Source organism: Primulina huaijiensis, chromosome 4, assembly GCF_012295235.1.
Source record: "Primulina huaijiensis isolate GDHJ02 chromosome 4, ASM1229523v2, whole genome shotgun sequence".
NCBI classification, from domain to species: domain Eukaryota; kingdom Viridiplantae; phylum Streptophyta; class Magnoliopsida; order Lamiales; family Gesneriaceae; genus Primulina; species Primulina huaijiensis.
This window is the reverse complement of record NC_133309.1, coordinates 24,758,047-24,778,980: the sequence shown is the minus strand read 5'-3', so window position 1 is coordinate 24,778,980 and position 20,934 is coordinate 24,758,047. Positions and strand designations below refer to the sequence as shown.

General features: G+C 35.2%; 3 protein-coding genes across 4 annotated transcripts; 1 reads left to right on the top strand and 2 right to left on the bottom strand.

The window, feature by feature from the left end:
• Nucleotides 1–594: 594 nt before the first annotated feature.
• Nucleotides 595–8,432, bottom strand: LOC140975691 (putative 3,4-dihydroxy-2-butanone kinase). Its single transcript, XM_073439547.1, has 20 exons — nucleotides 8,246–8,432; nucleotides 7,460–7,533; nucleotides 7,297–7,360; nucleotides 6,911–7,023; nucleotides 6,757–6,804; nucleotides 6,443–6,514; nucleotides 6,254–6,343; nucleotides 5,033–5,206; nucleotides 4,610–4,693; nucleotides 4,148–4,203; nucleotides 3,829–3,959; nucleotides 3,672–3,764; nucleotides 3,467–3,528; nucleotides 2,848–2,991; nucleotides 2,718–2,761; nucleotides 1,834–1,917; nucleotides 1,659–1,732; nucleotides 1,464–1,576; nucleotides 1,294–1,389; nucleotides 595–982 (listed from the first exon to the last, which is right to left on the bottom strand). Exons 1-20 carry the CDS (start codon nucleotides 8,283–8,285, stop codon nucleotides 857–859), a joined length of 1,782 nt encoding a protein of 593 aa, XP_073295648.1. The 5' UTR covers nucleotides 8,286–8,432; the 3' UTR covers nucleotides 595–856.
• A 1,735-nt stretch (nucleotides 8,433–10,167) lies between these two features.
• On the top strand, nucleotides 10,168–13,123 carry LOC140975690 (uncharacterized). 2 transcript variants are annotated; one of them, XM_073439546.1, is made up of 8 exons: nucleotides 10,168–10,314; nucleotides 10,421–10,523; nucleotides 11,229–11,308; nucleotides 11,427–11,744; nucleotides 11,874–11,950; nucleotides 12,514–12,544; nucleotides 12,647–12,712; nucleotides 12,851–13,123. In XM_073439546.1, the coding sequence occupies exons 1-8, from the start codon at nucleotides 10,282–10,284 to the stop codon at nucleotides 12,878–12,880; spliced, it is 738 nt and encodes a 245-aa protein (XP_073295647.1). In that variant the 5' UTR covers nucleotides 10,168–10,281; the 3' UTR covers nucleotides 12,881–13,123. The 2 variants fall into 2 exon arrangements, with proteins under 2 accessions (XP_073295647.1, XP_073295646.1); XM_073439545.1 differs by having other exon boundaries at nucleotides 12,514–12,556.
• A 900-nt stretch (nucleotides 13,124–14,023) lies between these two features.
• LOC140975689 (uncharacterized) lies at nucleotides 14,024–19,268 on the bottom strand. Its single transcript, XM_073439543.1, has 7 exons — nucleotides 18,308–19,268; nucleotides 16,513–16,551; nucleotides 16,339–16,409; nucleotides 15,081–15,145; nucleotides 14,881–14,970; nucleotides 14,704–14,796; nucleotides 14,024–14,626 (listed from the first exon to the last, which is right to left on the bottom strand). Exons 1-7 carry the CDS (start codon nucleotides 18,742–18,744, stop codon nucleotides 14,225–14,227), a joined length of 1,197 nt encoding a protein of 398 aa, XP_073295644.1. The 5' UTR covers nucleotides 18,745–19,268; the 3' UTR covers nucleotides 14,024–14,224.
• Between the last annotated feature and the right edge of the window lie 1,666 nt (nucleotides 19,269–20,934).

The window sequence follows — 20,934 nt, the reverse complement described above, 5'->3', positions numbered from 1 at the left end:
ACAAAGATAAGGTAACAATACCATAAAAAAATCTTCAATTTTCTCCACGAGTTTAAAAACAAACGAAAAACTAGAAACGAGTACGAAAATTCTCGATTTTTTCAAGTTTGAGTCCGGATTCGAAGATTTTTTAAAATTCCCATGATAATTTGGGACGGATATGACCGAACCCATTCCGAAAATAATATTAATAATAAAAATAATAATATAATGATAATATTATTTTTTAAAATATTAATAATATTATTAATATTAGAATTGATATTAATATTATCACTAATAAAAATAATAGATAAAAATAAGTTTGAGTTCGAAGAATCCCCGTACATGCCTCTGTCTTGTCCCATTAATATTTTTTAAACGAAGATGATGCGGATGCGGATTTGATCCCTGGATTTCGGATTCGGGGGGAAAAAACGGAGATCGGGACAGATATGAAGATATGGATAGAATTCGAGGACGACGATGTCAAACCCGCCAGTCACATTGCCATCCCTGTCCGTCGCATTGTCATCCCTAATCACAGCTCGTTTAGTTTTTCAAGAGTAATATGATAAAACTGTGGTTTTATCACAAGCTCCAACTACGTTCAAGTAACAGAGACAAAATAGTTGGTTATAACCAAGAAAATTTTGAAGTCGAGAGTGTAAAACAGTTAGATGATCTATTACAATTTTCGTACGACGATGAATCTGCTCTCTCGGCTTTATGCAGTAGCTGCATAAGCGGAAAACTAGTAGGTTAGAACAGGACACAGTCCGTGAACAAAAGTATATGCTCATAACAAATTCCTCCTCGAGAACAAAAACAAGACGGAAGGACGTCACGCTGGAAACCGACGAAAAAAAAATTGCACTCACGACGCATGGTACTTATCCTTGACAGCTAAGGCTGCCGCTTGATACCAAGAAGCTGCAGCCATTGCCCCTGGATCGGGAACTGATGCAAGAATATCTGCCGAGACATACGATGAACGACCAGCCTGAAAACAAATCACAAGTTGATTACTACAATTTTCGTCAGTAGAAGTGCTGATCAATCCATTTGTGTAATCAGAACTGCTTATTCTGATCCACCAATTTCGTGCCAGCATTTTTTCAAAAAGAAAGATAGCTGAAGATTGCGGTCTTCTTTTCCTAAATTTTGCAGCCAAGTTTTTGCATCTAGTAGATGCTATGTTAATGGCGTTTGAAAATGAAATATCAATATATGCGTCTAAAATGGTTTCTCCTTCAAATGTCATTATGGCATCCAATGATACAAGTACTACATGCGGAAAATCAAGAACGTCACCTGTGCTCGCATGCTTTTGGTTGACTCAGCACCTGCAACTGCTGCTTCAGCTGAGACGACAAAGGCATCGACGGGATCTTCTCCACCAGTCAATTTCTGTCCGTCAAGCTTACAGTGTTAATTAAATATTAGTTTTAAAAAGGGCACGCCTAAAATTTGTCGGCTCAAACCTCCTTGAGTACAGAGGATGCAGGAATAAGAGCATCCAATAGCGTGCGGTAGCCAGCACTGGCACCTCCATATTTACTGACAGCAACTATAGCAGCTTCGAGAGCATTAGCCCCTAAATCACGAGTTTTGGTTAATGATTGAGAGAGATACACCAGTCACAAGTAAAAGCCCGATTAAATTCCAAATTATCTTACAATGTAGTGGTATAACGATTGGATTACAATCCGCTTTCAACTGAGCATACGCGGCCTTAAAGAATATGTCATATCTGTTTTTGAGACAGAAGAATTTCTATAACTAGAAGTCCTTAGCAGAAATCAATAAATAAGTTGCACAAATAACTTAGACGAGAGAATGAGGGTGTTATACAGGATGCCACTAGTTCCTCCCATGACTTTTCTAACAGAAGATCCAATTTCTTTCATTGTCTCTGCAGGATCGTTCAATGGATAACTGGAACAGTACATTTACAAAAGCAAGGTGAGAACATGGTTGTATTTAAGGGCGGCAAGATCATTTTTAATATGTTAGCCACATTCTTCAACCAAATTTAGAAGTTTGCACTCTTTGTCCATATGCTAGTATACTAATAATAGAAAAACGTAAAATATTTTGCTTCAAATTACAGACCGCATGGACAACTACCAAAGGTAATACCAAAAAATAAACATTGTCAACCATAAATATAACAAAAACTCAATCAATGCATTGCATAATTCGACGCCAATCATATTTCAACATCTGCCACTAGAGGACCATTTGAAAGAAAATGAATAAAGTGAAACAAAAACTAGAACATTTCAGAGGAGAAACAAAATAAAAGTAGAAAACTTTCAGGACCATCACAAGTTCAAGAGGGTTTGGATACTTTCCGTTTTGGAATACAATTTCAAAGAACATTTTTGTAGACCAAAAACAAAGACAGGTCATATTCTACAGTACCAATATGTTTTCACGGTTGCAGCCTGTTATGCTTTCCTTTATCCTTTTTTTACATGAAACAAATTTCCCCTTACAAGAGATCCAGCATTTTCCATCACATGTTATACCAATATTACCAACTCTCTTTGATGTACAGGCATTTGTTCGCTATAGGCCCATATTCATAATCATGAAATCTTAAAAAGCAGAATCAATTATGAGAAAAAAATCCAATTGCCAAGAGTACAACAGCAACACAATGTTATGTTTACAGTCGCAGTCACAGCACATATACGCAAGAAAGGTAAATGACTAAGGGCGTGGAAACTCACTATTTTTTCATGTCTTCAAGAATGGCTGATGCACCTCTAAACATCTAGTACATGACAAGAAATCGGATTAACATACAAACCAAAACCATGTTCTGAAAAAATATCTGGGAAATTTTTTTCCTGCACTTACAGTTGATCCACAATCACCATCACCAACTTTGCTGTCCCATTCATTTAAGCTGTCTTTGAGATTGATAACTGCAGTAGCTGCTGCTTCAACAGCAATTTCAAGAATATAACCCTGAGGACTTAGCTGTTGGGGACGACTCGATGACTGAGAAAAAAATGAAAGCAATGAGAATCAATGAAGATAGTTCCCCAAAGAAAATGTTTTGCAAGACTGAACAGCATAAAATAAGACAACTATACAAACTACAGTTCACTCAAGAACAGGTTATGCACAAAGGAATCAGTGCTTTGAATTTTGATTCTAAAACAAAATTCATCATTTCATATACCTAAATTAAAGAATAAGAAAATTTCGGTTTAGGACAAAAGAAAAATATTGATGCCCCATTTCTCGTAGCATAAATTTTGATAACTAATAGAAATTCTACATGTAGATCAAAAAATATATTTATTGGTGATCATTTGCTGATTTTATAAGCTCCAAATGTTGGTCAATGAAACGCAGAGGCACATAACGCAACAATGAAGGACTACGGTATTGGTTGCAGGCAATATCTTAAGAACAGTTCAACATTCCAGCATTGTATTTATCAATAGATGCACATATTAGATTCACAGACCTCGTCATTCTTTGTTGAACGAGATTGAGGAAGAGGAACAGGAATTTTAGCGGGTAGGCGGCCTACAGGAGAAATTGAACTTCATAAGAAATATAATAACTTAGCCAAAGAAGGGAAACATAGACATATTGACAATCGACAATATTGTCCAGCAGCAGTAGAAGTCTAGAACGGTAAATCCGCAATGCAATGATATAATACTAACCATCAGCACCAACAGGCCAATTTGGGGCCTTCGTTGGGGCATCCAATCGGTTCAAAATCTTTTGGTCTGCCTTCATCACTGTGATTGAAAATCCTGCCAAAGAACAAAATAAGATGTGGACTTTTTCATAACAGTGAACTCTGGCGAGCAAGTATACCTGCCATATCCAAAGAGGTCATAAAAGACCCAGTATAGACCCTATCAACAGCCAATCCATGTTCCAGCTGCAACACAGGAACAGCCTTTCCAGCTGCGATCATAAGTTCCATCAGAGGAGTGGCTCCTAATCTGCAATCCAAAAAAATGAAAAACGAAAAATCAAGAACATAAAAAAATGAAGAAAACGGGCATTAATTTGAACAGGAACACATGAAAAAATAAGCAGAGTAATTAAGAAAAGACACATCTTTTCAGAATGAAAACAAAGATGCTCGAATCACATAGAGAAATAAGTCACGTAGAAAGTACAGACTTACCCATTAACCATGAGAACAATTCTACTTCCCCGTGTAATAGGAACATAGTTTGTTTCCTGCCAATGTATCAAAAATAATCACAACCAAAGCATTAAAAAGTAAAACGAAGTTATTCATGAATTCAAAGTTAAAGTACATATTATATACAAACACATATAACAATCTAAATCCTAATTTGCAATTGACAAGAGGAAAAGGAGAAACTACGACTTTTGTTAAGGCCACCCAACTGAAATACATACATTTCATCTTACATGATTTCCCATAAAATATGAGGCAGAAAGTTCAGTAATGTGGCATGTGCATGTGATCGACGATAATCAAAAAGATGTTTTCCATATTTACTCTATACGAGAACCCCCTCATATTGTCTAGCACTTAGTGCTCAATTTGGAAGCTGGAAACTTGTTGATTTGTCAAATGAACTGATTTCAATGTTTTATACATAACACAGCATCATACGGTTGACAATATCTGCTTCAGGACATGAGAGACCACAATGTCCACGGGTTGGAGGTCAGCCACAGCAGCACCTGGCTCCCCATGCTGAAAGAAATGTACAGAATAAGTAACATCAGTTTCCAGTGACATTCAGCAACGATTATTTGCAAGGAATTTCTTTCAAGTAAAAATGTTTAATAGGTATTCAATTTGACAAATAAAATAACCATATGTGGAGTCATACTAACAACCACATGTTATACAATGCATCACCTTTTAAATCCGAACACTGGTGATGAAAAAATTGCATAATAATTTTTAATACTTCAACTAACACCTTGACATCATTGCATTAATGAATTACAAAATGTTAAGTTAAAAATAAAAAAGGCTTTCCATCCCGAGTAACATGAGTTATTAGGTATAATCAAAGTAATCCCTCACAATTCCAAGACCAAGCTCCATTTTTCCAGGGCCTAAACGATCTGAAGTGACTTGACCAGGCAGAGTGCAAACTGACAATGCAACACCCATTGTGCCAACCATTTCTGATGCCCGTTTAGCTTCAACAGCAACTTCAGCTAAAGAGAGACCAGCTGCCGCTGCTGCACCAGCAACCTGTAGTTTGCCGTAAGATTTAGAAACAATGGAGTTGCATGAACGATAAATAATTGGTTTCATTAAAATAATTGGTTCCATTAGGTGGGAACAAACTCGGTCATTTTCAACAAGGTTATAGTTAAAAATAAAATAGAGTAAAAGATTACTTTAAACATTTTCACGGAAATAGCAACAAAAGAACAAGAGATGGAATAGAGTTTTCCATATCAAATACTAGAATTCTAACAAAAAGTTTCCACTCATGTCTAGTTTCATTCACATTTGTTGATTCCATTTCGCGATTCTAAAATTTCTGTTCGATTTTCTCATATATTGCATAATTTTCCATTTAATTAGCATAAAAAAATTTAAGTAATTCAAAGGATTTGTACACTCTTAAAACAGGGAAAAAAAAACCATTTCTAACTATTAGTACAGTAAATGGAAGATAGTGAATAAAGCAACAACGGGAGGTAACATTCAATGAATTATTTTAACATTTTCAACATGGTAGCAGATAGACAATTCATAAGACGGTACCAGAAATTAAAGAAAAAAATTATGTTTTCTGAAGGTGGAAAATTTCTAAATATAGAGATGAGTACTCAGCAGTTACAGGAAAGAAAAGTAGGGCATTTTGTTCCAATAATGCTCAAGTGCTCAACCTTATCTACGAAACTTGAAGAGATGCGGCTTAAAGTGACAGGAAAGAAAGGTCAAATTTGCTCCATTAATGCCCAACCTTATCTATGAAACTTGAAGGCTCAAACACACTTCAGAGGAAAAAGAAGAAGAAATCTGCAATAACTTAATATGCATGGCTAAAATACATGTGCCTGATGTCACTGGTATGAACATTAGAAGACGAAAAAAGGCAAAACAAAGAAAGCGAATGAAGTGTTATACAGAAAACATATCTGAACTTCACCCACTGACCCACATCAACAAACCGTGGCAAAATAGACAAGAAATGTACAGGTAAGCAAATGCTATAACAGGATAGGAAAGATAGCACAGGTAGCATAAAGGGGGGGGAAGGGGGGAGGGAGGGAGGATTGGATCAACCTTAAGAACAAAAATAGTTCCGGCTAACCCTCTTCGCCCAGCTATGCCTCTTGGAGGTGGTAGAGCACAGTCATCACCAACAATAACCATCTGCGAAAACAAATTTGAGTATGTTTCTTAATCAGAGATAATCAAATCCCAATGTTTAGATTGAATGGTCATTAGGTGTGAGCTCACATAAACAAATACCTCCACTGCATAACCTTCAGATTTTGCTTGCTCAGCTGCCAAACCAAAATTTAATCGATCGCCCGTGTAATTCTGTGATAGACAGTAAGTTATATGCACTCCTTAAAAATCTTAGTCAAAAACGTCAAACCAGGAAGCAGATTATTTGTATAATTTGAGAAAGTAAGCATAGAAAAGTCTTGACGGATTTCTCATGTAAATGCAATTATAATATCCAGATGAAGAAAGCTCAACTACGATAAAAAAAAACATAAAAATCAGTATGAGTAGAAAAAGATATAGCAACATATCCAAAAAGTCAACAAGTGAGATACCGTGACAATCAAAAGGCATCCCATAGAACCACTCACAGCTCGAATTCCCTGGCGCAAACAAATGCAGTGTGTTAATCTAAAAACTATCACAAGAAACTACCTGAAATATATAAAGCTTTTTTTCATTTTATGAATTACTAGAACTCTGTCATACTGCAAGAATTGAGTCAGCAGGAGGAGAAGCGAAAACATCCCCACAGATTGCTGCTGTCAGCATCCCTTCTCCAACAAATCCGGCATGAGCAGGCTCATGACCACTTCCACCTCCTGTGCCAAGAATTTAGTAATTTTAATCTGGTTTTCCACCAGGGGAAAAAACCTTACTGGAAAATTCCCCTTATGGTTAAACAGTTATTTATAATTTGGTTAAAACTCCTAACGAAGTATAAACTCACGTGTTCCATCCATGCTATTATTTTCGAAACTAACCCAATTCAGGTATGACATGAGTTTAGAATGAACGATCACTCGTTTTCCTCATATCTCAACAGTGCCAGCACTTCAAATTTAATAAAAATAAAGTAATTAATTAGATCTTACCTGATATGACGGCAACTTTGTCATATGTAGCTGCAGAAACATCCGCGCGTAAAACAACTTTTACCTACATTTTCCACACACATGAGTCGTGCAATTAGATAAAGCTGAAAGCACGTCAGACAACAATTCAATCTCACTATTGCCAAAATAGAACATAAATTACTTTGGGAAAACCATCCAAATACTGCAACCCTGGATAAGTTTCCACCAGACCTTCAATGAACTCTGTCACCACATCTGCAAATCAAGGGACATGAATTACATTTCCAAATTCCACACTCATTCCCACATTCATAGACACCTTTCTGAATTTGGATGCAGATAGACATGCATTTGATTATTTCATCACCATACAAAAAAATAGGAGGGGATTAAAAGAGTACCACGAACTAAAAACTAACAAACATGATTATTCAATACCGCAGCAGTCATCTCATGCAAAAGCGATTCGATCCGAGCTCTCTTGTTGAATTGCTCATTCAACGAGCATTCTCAATATTATGCCTTGAAGAGGACTCGAACCTCCACGCTCTTTAGCACGAGATTTTGAGTCTCGCGTTGCCGTGCGACTCTAAAAAAAAGTTGTACTAAAACAAAAACGTTGTACCTCAAGTATCAGAAGTAGTACGTCCACAGTATTCAATACGAGATAAAATAAAACCAGCATAACAAAATAGCTACGAATCAAATGAAAAGCCATAGAGAACAAAAACAAAGACGAGAGACCAAACAAAACGTAATCCAAAAAATTCTCTTCCGCGGTTTGAACAGAAGTCAAAGTCAATAATCCTTCATTCAAACGTACACACACACACTCAATCCGTCCACAGAAACAAACTCATCAAAGAAATTATGAACAGAAACCGAAGGACGAATCAACAAAACGCAAATGCAGGAAAAACACAACGGACGAAACGCAAAACACATGAGATTTTTTTTTTTTGGTTACCGATCGGGTCATTGATGAGTTTTTTGCTCCGGAAATCCATTGCTTAAGGCGAACGAAATCAAGATGATCAGGATCTGTCAATGATGCATCAGAGAAACCCCCCACTCGGTGGAGAGAATTTGAGGGCTTGGGATTTTGGGAGAGTGGGCTCTAAAGAAAGGAAGTCACATGGGTGTTGAATACTTGGTGTTTTTAATAATTTAATTAATTAATTAATTAATAATAGGTTTGCTTGTCCGAAACAACAAAAACGTTAGTTGCGTTTCGATTTCGCAATCTTGTGTCTCTCGCGTTTGTCCGTAACACGAACTCGTGTTTTTTAAGGTAAAATCGTGTCTTCTTTTCCTTCTATTAGTATTCTCGCCCCATCTGTTTCTTTAAAAATCAAACACATTTTCGTATTATTTTTAAAAATCAAACATATTTTCGCATTTACAAAGTGTTTTATATTTAATTTTAAAAAATACGAGTTTTAAATGCAATCCATTACACGCATAGATTTTTTTTTTTCATGGATTACATGATACACTTCACCTAAATAATTTAGAGTAGATCTCTTCTGAGACGATCTCATGAATCTTTATCTGTGGGACGGGTCAATCCTACCGATATTCACAATAAAAAATAATACTTTTAGCATAAAAAGTAATATTTTTTCATGAATGACCCAAAATAAGATATCCGTCTCACAAAATACGATCCATGAGACTGTCTCACACAAGTTTTTGCCAATAATATAGTACGTAGTAAGTCAGATCCACACATCATTTATGTTGTAATTGACGGTATATCGGAAATCGGGTTTGAATTCGATATAGAGAAAGCGTTGGAAAAATATGGAGACGAAAAAGAATCTTTTAAAGATTTAGACTTAAAAAAACAGCTTAAACGTTTGGATGATAGACATACAATCATTTTTTTGAACAATGAGAAATAATAGTGAAAATTCGAGGAATAATTTATATTTATATCGTTATATTTTGTCATTATTCTCGATTTTGTTCATGTAGTTTTGTGTATGCTAATTATATCCCTCAAATATAAAAATTGAAAATTATATTCAATAAATAAATAAATATTTATTGTATGAAATTGTCAGATAAATGGATACATTTACTTGGCATAGGAGACAAATCCCATAGAAGCCACATAAGCAACAAAATCCTAAAAATGTACTGAAAATACAAAACTTGCAAAATACAAAATAAAATTATAATATTATTAAAAAAATATAATAAAGAAAATAATTCGGTCCAAACGAATTTTTGAAAAAAAAATAAAAATTTTCAATTAATGAAACCAAAATTTCGAATTAAATTTGCTCTGTCGGTCTTTTCGATGGAACCGAAATTTTGTTCCTCTCTCATTTTGGTAATATTATTATTTATTATTGTTGTTTCTTCTATTAACCTTTTAATTTTAAAATTTGTAATATTATTACTGTTATTATTATTAATCTATGTTATATGGTTTATTATTATTAAAATCTCTAACCCGGTCTCTTGAATAGGTCTTTTGTGAGACGGTCTCACGAATCTTTATCTGTGAGATGAGTCAACTCTACTGATATTCACAATAAAAAATAATACTCTTAGCATAAAAAGTAATATTTTTTCAAATATGACCCAAATAAGAAATCTGTCTCACAAAGTACGACTCGTGAGACCGTTTCACACAAGTTTTTGTCTGATATCTTATCTTCTGGCTATTATATAAAAAATAAAAAAATAGATATTTTGCAAATTATTTTATAATTTTATATTGGTGAAATGAGTTGTGTTTATAATCATATTGAAAATATTATATTATAATTTTATATTTATAAAATGAATTAATGTGATCTATATCTATATTAAAAATAAAAATAATACATTATCAAAAACAATATTTTTATAAATTGAGTCTCAGATAATAAATATATATGTATGTATAACAGGTTTTAAGGAATTTTATGGGAAAATAAAGACTTTACGAGGTTGGAGGAGGCAGCAAGAACTCGCCCGCGAGATTGGCAATGGTGGCAAAATCAGTTGATTATGGCGAGCGAAAGAAATGTTAAAAGAAGAAAGGTACAAGCCAATATTGCCCATCATTCTTCTTCTTTTATTATTGTTGTAAAATATTCTTGATTTTTTCCCCTTCATATTCTTGATTTTCATAAATTGTATCTTGAAGGTGCTGGAGAGAAAGAAAGCAATCGAAGGAGTAATCAGAGCTGCTTCTTTATTGAAGGATCACCTTTCTTGCTTCCCACAGTTCCGCCACTGCCATAAAAATGGTTCGGTTTTGTATCAATGGAATTTATTTATTTATTTATTTGTGTGTGTTGAGTTTTCGATCAGCAACTCAAAACTATTAACTGGGTTAAAAGGAATTCGACCTTGTAATTCGGTCGAATTTTTAAGGGTGTGCTTGTTTTTGTTTTTTGTTTTTTTTTTGTCCTGAAAATATTATCTTTTATGAAAGTTTATTGGGTAAACGTGGTATCTGGTTGGATAATCTGGACTTCAAATATCCATGTGATCTTTATGACACATTGAATATATGAACTTTCCATGGCCCTTTGATTTTCTAATTTTTAAACAATAGAGCAATTTTTTGTGGAGCGACCGAGAGGTAAACAAAAATTATTTAGTATGGTAGGAGATGTGCTATTTCTTGGGAAGAGAATAAAAATGAGGGTGTTATGCCTGATTCGATTTTGGAAACGGAAAAGAAGGGCTAGAAAATGAAGTCAAATGGTACTTGAAGTATTTGGTATATGTACAATACCAGAAGTTCAAGAAAAGTTGGCTGGATTTGGCCTTTTTACCAGTTTGAGTAGTTTATCCTGTTCTTTAAGAGCGGTGCCTATGCAAACATTCGCTGATCTTGTGCATGGTATTTTCTCTTGTTTTCTTCGATCCCTTGTCATTTACGATAGATATCTTTACATTTTTTGTATCTACATTGCTTTATTAAGTTTAAATATCATTATTTCTAGGCTTGTATATACATTTGGAGTCCGGACGTGGCAATAAGCTCTCACTTCATGTGAAACGATATGTGCAAGACCTTCTTAAGGTGGCATAGCTGACAAATATTGTGTACCCTTCTTCCATTTTTTCAAACACATCGAACATGATGCCGCGTTTTATCTCTTTGAGTTTTGATGAATATTTGTTTTTTTTCCATCTTGTAGTTAAATATGGAGGCACCCTATGGACCTAAATGGCCAGCAGAAGAAAAGACTAAGCGGAGGGAAATGGTTTCAGAGGAAGCTCGATATATTTTTGTGCACGAGATCTCAAATAAAGATTCTATCGAAGTGTCTGAATTAATGGGAAAGAGTAGGACATGTAATTGCTGTGGTCCAATAATTGGCTTTGTGCATTACAGATTCATTATTGAGGAAGAAGTGCCTGTTGTCTATGTTTATGAATTACAGATCGAGCCCCGTGTTCAAGGAAAGGGACTTGGGAAAATTCTAATGGAATTGGTAGAGCTTATTGCTTGTGAGGTGTGGTTTTCAAATTTCCATTTCGCCATATTTCATGAATATAATATAATGTTGAGAATAAGGAAAACAAGGCATACATGTAAAAGTATGTGTTAGGATAGTAATTTATTGATTCAATCTTCTTTGTAGAATAAAATGGGAGCTGTGGTGCTAACTGTTCAAAGAGCCAATTCTCCAGCAATGGACTTCTACATCGAGAAACTTAGGTAGGTATTGTATAATCATTTGAACGGTCCATGACCTTTGTGTTCACATTGTTATACTGATCATACTCGAGACTCGAGAGTTTTGGAGTTTGAGTATCTTGTATGGAAATGAGAATGTTGTTTCGCCAGTGTTATGGGCTTAACGTTGTTGATTATCAATTGTAATTCATTCTAGGTGGCTTTGTTTTGCCACATTAACTAGTTCCAGAAACAGTTATTCACATCTTCTCTCGGTCCCTTACCTCCGAGTCCCCGCTGACTTTTTGAAGCCAGTATTTATGTTTTACCCGTGTATTTGGCCCCTACATGAAAAAAAATTGCAGCCACAGAAGCTCAACAGTCCTGTTCTTCTTGATCGCATGAAATCCACTATTGAAAATTCACCATATTTATTTCCAACTAATAGCTTTGAGGAATGATTCATTGAGATCTACATTTTATTTCATGAAAGTCAAGCTAGTAATTTTTTGTGAGGTCGAGTTTGTTCATTCTATCTTTATATGATTTTGGGAAATTCATGTTGCTACAAGTTCTCAACTAGTTCGAAAACTTATCCTCTGCAGATACTGTATCTCTGCAATTTCGCCATCAAAGGTTGATCCATCGGTTAGCATTTCATCTCAGCGACTCAAAATTTTTTCATCCATTTGAGACTATAATTGAACATTTGTTTGTTATTATTATTATCTCCTGCAGGGAGTACAAAAAAGCTATGAGATTCTTTGCAAAACATTTGATCATGAAGCTCGAGTAATATTGGAGGTACTCGAAGCACGTTTATGATACTCATCAACTCATTATAATCTTAAATTCACCTGGTTGATTGTGAAGCAAATTATACATGAAAATTAGTTGATTCACCAACCCTCAAACGATGTTTATTACATTATTATTTTCCAGGCAGCCCAGGATACTGCAGTCAATGCGTGAGAATATTGGATGAATGATACAACCTAGTTATTTCTCTTCAAACACATTCGATCGAAATATATATTCCTACCATTTGTTTGCTCATTATGCATTCAAAATATAGCGCTTGAGTTTATTGAACCGAATGTCGTTGGAGGATAGTTTCTTCCGGTCTCTCCATCGTCTTCTTGTTGTAATATTTATTCTGTCATCATTCTTTGTTTGAGAACTGCTTTCTATGTGGAACTGCAACTTAATTATACATATTTTTTACTCATCTTTGTTTATACATTCCTGCTAAATCTGAACTTTCTTCTTGTATTTTTCATGGATATTTTTCACAACCTTTTCTTTCCTCTGTAAAACGACGTTGTTAATATGGAAGTAACTCATCCAATAACTTATTAAGTTTAAAACCTTACAGCTTGGAAAAAATCACATGTATTCCACAAACATCCATCATTTGTTAGATCAAGGTTCCAAAAGGTGTGAAGTTTGAAGTTCTTAAGCGGATTTAATACCACACGCGAAAAACATTTTTAGTTTTTACTGTAATTTTTATTATATTAAGTCAATTATTAATTGATAAAAGAACGCATAAGCATACAAAATTTAAGAATAAAATATAAATCTTAGAATTTTTTTTTACTATTAAGAGCAACAATTAAAGAATATATCTGTGTATTTAAGTTGTTTTTATTTTAAAAAAAAATTATATTATCAAATATTATAATAAAAATTTTATAATTTATAAAAAAAATTTATAAATTAACTCAAAATTAAATTAAACATCTTAAAAGTTAACTAAACTTTATTTAAAAAAAATAAACTCTTACAAAAAAAAAAGTCATTTGTACTAAGCCAGATTATCAACCGGCCCTCTTGCTTTAAATGTGGTGTTTTTTTCTATTAAAAAAAAGAGAAAAAAAAGTAGTAGAAACCTATTATTTTACATATCAGTGTCAAGTTTTTATTACATATTTGCCAAAGTTAAGATTGAGCTAGGTTGATTTTTCTCGAAATAAAAAATTAAAAATCAAAGATTTCTCAGGACAAAATTGATAATGATATCATAAAAGTACAATATTGGATAAATCAATTATCTAATAATGAGTTCCTAATGCCAAAAAACTGAGAAAATTTGAAAACAGCAAACATAAGCCATACCACGAGAAATCACAACATTAGTGTAGAACGGATCGATGATTTTAATTAAAAAAGGCTATGATTATAAAAAATTGTATCAGGCCTCTGATTTAATGCGCAAAGTATTATTACATCAAGGCAAACATTTCATAGCCATCGAGTAGTCGAGGCTGAGTGGTTGAAGCAAGTGAATCGTAACTAGTTGCTGCAACACCAATGTCACAATCTACCTTTCAACCATGCAGTTATGTCAACCATGATTTCTTCTTTTTCGGGCTCGAAAAGTAGATCATGCAAGAACCCTTCGTAGAGCTTGATCGTTTTGTCAGTTGATGTAGCCTCGTCATAGAGCTTCTGGGAGGCTGTGGGATCTGTCACTGAATCTGCTGCGCCGTGAAGGACCAGAAACGGCAGTGTTAATCGGCTCAAGTTCTGTTGCAAGTAGGTAGTTATGCACAGAATTTCGTAGCCGGTTCTTACTCTGATGGAACCAGTAAAAACTAGTGGATCCGAATACTTAGCCACCAGTGCATCTGGATCCCTGGACACTGCTATACCCCTCTTGTTTGCTGCACTGAATTGATATCTTGGTAACAAGAACGAAAAAACTGGAGCCAGAACCTAAATCGAGCCGATTAAGGTCATGAATTCGATCTTTTCAAATTAAACAATCTGAAAGAAAAAAGAGAGATTTGTACCGAAAATATAGGATGGGATGGCTGAACACCTACAGCAGGTGAAGTCAATACTACACCAGATACACGTTGTCTCACATTTGGATCAAGTACTGCCTATTTAACACAAGAAAAATCGTTAAGAAATGGGATGTAAGGTTGTGATAATATGAATGATAATCTTTTTTTTTTTAATATTACCTTCAAGATTATGGCTCCACCGGTTGAGTGACCAAAGCAGAAGCAAGGAAGTGCTGGATTTTCAGCTAAAACCTTGCTGAGGAACATTTTCTGCACAGAATAGAATATACGGGAGGCGATTTAAATATTTTGTGCTATTTAGTCATTCTTAAAAAGGTGCTTGTTCTGTATCATGTGCACCAATATGGGAGGACACTCACCATGTCGTTTACAGCATAATCGAGAGAATGCACATATGCATGTAGTCCATCACTCCCACCATGTCCTACAATAAGGCAAAAAGATTCGATGAGTACACGATCTTTTGTGAAGTAAACATGTCATAGAAAGCAGAACCCTGACTAGCAACTAAAGGTTTCAATATGATGTCGTTTGATGTAAAACTTAAACTAAATGCCAAAGAATATTAGCTTGTTGTCGTAATTACATTTAGACAGAAGTCCAGAACACTTGAATTCGCTTCCACAACATAGAAAGAGGTCCTTTTTGATGAAAAATTCACGTTCGTATAACTACTGCCTAATGGACATCAATACAAAAACTTTCCAAATATCTCAAGAAAAGGAATCGAGCTCCTTTTTCCAAGTGCCTAGTTTTTTAGGATGTTAGAAAGATTATACACATTTTGTTCAGATATGGCATCTGCTTCCTTTTAGCATTAAGTGGTTCTTTTACTCAATCAGATTTTCGGAAGCATGCCTACTCCTCGACCATACATTATTTGCAAGGTACACATAATCATGCCATGACATGAATGATAAGCTTACTTATAAAGGAGGGCTTCATATTACTTTTATGCACCAATGGCATCCAGATTGATATTTATTAATGCCCTGCAACATCCAAATACACATGCATAGTTGAATATCGAATCTCTGCATTCTAGACTGTAATATAGCATACAGAACTGGTTGTCTCCTGATGATCATCAGATAGATGAACAAAGCAGAAGGTTTTGCTCTTTTACATGTTTTAGAAAGCGTCTGTTGGTGTATACTGCTCTGTCTCAGAAATTTTGATCTCTCTTTATCCTTTCCAAGAGGGGAAAATCGACACTCATGTTTCGGATTACTTAAACCAGTGAACATGCTTAGTCGTGCGTCAACAAACTTGCACAAAACTTTTCTCCAAAAGAAAATAACTGTCATATGTTCTTGTTACATGTCTAATAAGCGATACTAAAAATATGTCGAGATAAATACTATCATAACCTACAAAATGGGTTGCCTGCTAAAATTTGGAGTTTGGACAGAACAAATATGCGGCAAAATAAAAAGTATAAGCTATCATTATTATTTTTCCTTCTTTAGTATCCAAGAAACACCAAAATATATCATTTTGTAAGAACACATCATCACTTGAATGACAAAGGTTCACTACTTATATCCTCATATCGAACACTGTAACATCTATTCCTGAAAATGAAACATTCGAAAAGTAGAGTGGTTTGTCACTCACCGATCCAATCCATTCCATGGACCTTGAAGCCATTTGCATTCAGCCTCCTTGCAAAATCACTATATCTGCCACTGTTAGACAAACACACAAGATAAAAGAGATTTAGAAGATAAAGAAAATGAAACAAAATAGCATCAGATGAAAAAAGAGTACAATGCATATACAGTAGCATACCTGTGTTCGTTCAAGCCATGCAAAAGGATAACCAATCCCCTATGCACCAGAAACAAATAAATTAGCGTTAGAGTAATCTCAAGGCAGTCATGCTTCAGAAAAATGATGTCAAACTAAAGCAGGTAAAACACAAAAGATCGAGCATAACATGAATTGATATCCTTGTTTCTGTTGAAATATGTAGAAACCCCTCAGTTCGTAGGAGAGCCACTCAAAGGAAAGAGAGACTGCACAATATGAGCCAAGAGAAAAAACGAGAAAAACCTCCATATTGGTTAAGTTTCTTGAATTAATAGAGACCAGAAAGGCATCTCACATGCCTTTTCTTTTGTTTGGTTTAGGGTCTAGTCTTTGATAGATTGAGTGTGATCTAAATCATCGTTAAAAAAAATTCATCTTGTCTTTCAGTCAAAATATTGAATATCCTGCTGACAGTAGTATAGAAGCCGATCTATGCACAATCCAAATCAAAATAATCGTGCAATAGCCTTCATTTCTTGTAATCTGATAATTGATCTGTAACTGAACTATAAAAGGATGTAACCAAGAAATTCAATGACAGAGAAGTATGACATTATCAATTACTTTGTTTGGATCAGTTATTTTGTTTTGACAAGTTGAGCTAAAAGAAAATAATTAAGTTCCTTGTATAAATTTTAATCAGCTCAATATTTTTATCCAGTCTGGGACCATAGTCCCCCATCTCATGATGAGTTTGAAATTTAACGACGTAAAACACAGCAAGACGACAGAAACTATCGAGAGGATGATGAAGTAGCAGGTTTGGCCAAACCTAAGACTTGTTATCAATCAATAAAATGTAACACAACTTCTTAAGGTAGCAAAGGTTCCATCAAGAAGACATTAGACCAAACCATATCATATACTTATATTTATCATGAGAGTTAAAACTATTCATTAGTTCTGGTTCTTAATTCATCTTTCTACATACACACATTGTGACTCAAATGCCTTGAATCGAAGACACCGATCCCATCACTCATGGATTTTTCCATGCCGCACTGGTGCAGCCATAGGCCCATAACCATAACCATAACATAGGATAGGACCAGCCTCCCTCCAAAACACAAGTGCCGACGCCCATATTTGTGGACTTTGAGAGCTACTGCCTTTTGGCATGTAAATGGTGGATCATCTCTCCCATCCCTCACTATGGCAACAATGTCTTTTTCAAAAATCTAAAATAACAGAACTAATTTCTTATCTTCCTGCCAACCCTACCACAGAACCCAAGAAGAAAGTGTCACCATCACAAAAAGCCACTTGGTTTTTTGCAACTCTTGGAAAGCGGTCCAAATCATAAGGCCGGAACAAATTATTTATTCTTCTCCCTACTTATGCTGGAATATTCCTGTTATATTTTGATGCACAGGTCTTGAATATCTAGATATGTTCGGATGGAGCTAACCAAGAACATCAACTTTATGCATGTGGACAAAACATATATGCTTCAGTGAAGGAATTGTCTCTGTCACATTGAAAATCTTATCTTTTACAGCCGGTGGAAACAAGAGGAACAACAGAAGAATATTAGTGGTAAAACTTGATGGGATTAAAATCAGTAGTCGTCTGTGATTTCTGCTTCTTTATTTCTTTTTTTAAAACAAACTTCAAAGTCATTGAACTTTAATGAAAAAAACCCAAATAATGTCAATCATCAGAGGAAGAAATATACACGCCATTTCACAGAAATAATTATGCGTAGATTTCAATGACTTTATGAATCAAAGTACAATTATAGCCAAGACAATATGAAACTATGATTCTAATATACCTGACTTTAACATTAGCAGGTGTCCACGATTGAGTGAAAATGGTGTCACCTCTGGATGAAACCAACAGTGAAAAATCCCTAACACTCTCCTTAACATCCCCATCAGTACCATTATCCTCCACCACCCTCTGAATGGCCAAAGCCCGTCGAGCCGCCACCACCTTGTCAACCGCCGCCGCGGAGCTCTTCCTTGGCACCATCGCCGCGGGCACCCTCACCACCTTCCCCTGAGGCTTCTCCTCCTTCCCTCCGCCGCCGCTGCCACCTTTCTCCGCAGACCGCCTCCCCCGAAACGGCAGCAGAAAAATCAACAAAAAAGCATTGATCAGCAGCCACAGGCTTTTCAACAAGCGTAAGGATAGCAAAGCATTTATCCTTCCGCTCGCTCCCGACGTCAGCATGACGGTGCTCGCCGGATCGCTTGCGTTCTTCACCATTGCTGACGACTTAAACACCGATGAAAGATTCAACCTTGACGAAATCTGAGATAGATAGACCCTAAAGGCAACTTTTTGTACAATTTCGATCTGGGTTTTGAGATTATATTAATTCTTGCTTGCAAATGACGTCGATTCACGCAAAAAGAATTTGGGTCTGGAAATGCAAAGCAAATCATGAACCAAGAAATGAGAAAAAATAACAAGCTGAAGACTGGTAAAGATTTCTCTCTTCTTTTCCCGTCTTAGACTAAAAATCGTAAAATCAAGCGACGTGCAAATCAAGAAAAGTCAGCATCGAAATCCGCCATTTCTGGAGCACCAATAGATAACACGATTTTACTCATTCAGGCAACCGAAATTAGTCAAATAAGTAAAAAATCATTCCCAACAATTCTCTCGTTCTAATGTATAAAATCAGAAAACAAATGTGATTTTTCCTTCTTTTTTTCTCCTTGTTAAGAGGAAAATTCGAACTGAAATTGATTTCTAATATCTAAGAGAGACAGCTTTGGAGTATAAATAGAGTTGCAGAAGGCACGCTGGCTCGAAGCTGGAGGCGATAGAATGCCACGTGTCGAGCTGTACTAGCTCTTCAATTTCTAATTTGCGGCGGTCCGAAATTGATTGTTTTGTTGGACAGACACGTGGCCATTGGTGACAGGTTTCAACTGGGACGCTGGAATATTGGATAAGCATAAAACTGCACGATTGCCTTTGATATTTACTAAATTTGAACGATGTAAATAATAAAGATTTTGGTATTAATTTTATTAATCTTTTGAGTTAATTTGGAATACATTGGAATATACTTTATCTTGAATTAATCGAATAAATAGTTTGCCAAATATAATATATGTCGGGTTAAACGTGTATGAGTTACAATATTACTGAGATGAGTAACCTTCTGTAAAACTGTTGATAGTGCGTCGTATAATCTGGTTGACTCTGTGAATCATAAACAAGATACATCATATTTTAATTTGTAAGACTAACATACATATAAAGTGTTATGAAACAATTGTACAAAAATAAGACGCTCTCTTTAGACTAATGACTCTAATAGTCCAACTCATTGACAACTAAGTAGGTGCATGTTATGATTTGTTATAAATATAAAGAAATAAAAATACACCTAAGTTAACATCTATAATTTTTGATATAATGATCAGAGTTAAGTTAATTTCTATAAATTTTGGTCCAATGGTAGAATTTGACACTGACTATATATTTAAAAAAATCAAATAATTTGATGAATTTTGAATAATTTAGAAATATATTGTTATTCACAATAGTAACATGTTATTTAATTATTACTAATTGACAACACTAAACTTCTTTTTTTTTTCCAAGTTGTGTTTTACCATGTTTCTGGGAATTCCAAGTATCTCCTAAATCTCATAACACAACCAAAAACAAACCCCTACTTTCTGGCAGTATATCTACTTATATGAAAGCATGAATAAGTTTCTACGGGCCAGTTTTCTCTCGGTTGCAGGTCAGGTATGGTACACGTGGTTTGTATTCCTTTCTCCACCGCTCCAATTCCTCGTGCTGTCACAAAAGAGCCGCTTGTTTACGCCTACACTGTTTGCTTTTCTCCTTCTCTCTATTATTCTTCACCCCTGTCTGTCTGCCGTTCTTTTCTCCCAGCCGCTTTGCACGTTGTCCGGTCTCCTGCCCCTCTAAGAGCGTCGGTCAGGTGCATCTTCCCCATGGCTTTGTTTGGTTTTGCTGTGTGACTTGGTTTCCTTCTAGGCTCTTCGCTTATGTAGTTGCGGTGTTTTTGCTTCCTGGGCTTGGAATCGTTCCTCTTGTTTTTTTCCCATTTTTTTTGCTTTCGATTTGTTGTCGGTGCCCTATGTTTTGTTTGTTCTTCGTTTCATTAGGCAGAAGTCATCCGGTTTTTTTCCTGCTTATGGTTTACTCTACTCTCGTTTGAGCCAAATCGACTTTGAGATTTTTCAAAGGATCGATGATATTGCTTGATTCAACTGCGAGTTCCTACTCTTGAATACTGCAAATTGGTTGCATTCTTGCTTCGTAAGATGCACACTTTAGTCATACAGACAAATCCCCGATCAATTGATTATTAGGCAATGATGTGAACTTCAGGTAAAATGCACAAAAGTGGTAGATGTCTTATTTGATGTGTAAAATTCTTTATTTCGTATTTAATGGTTCATTGCC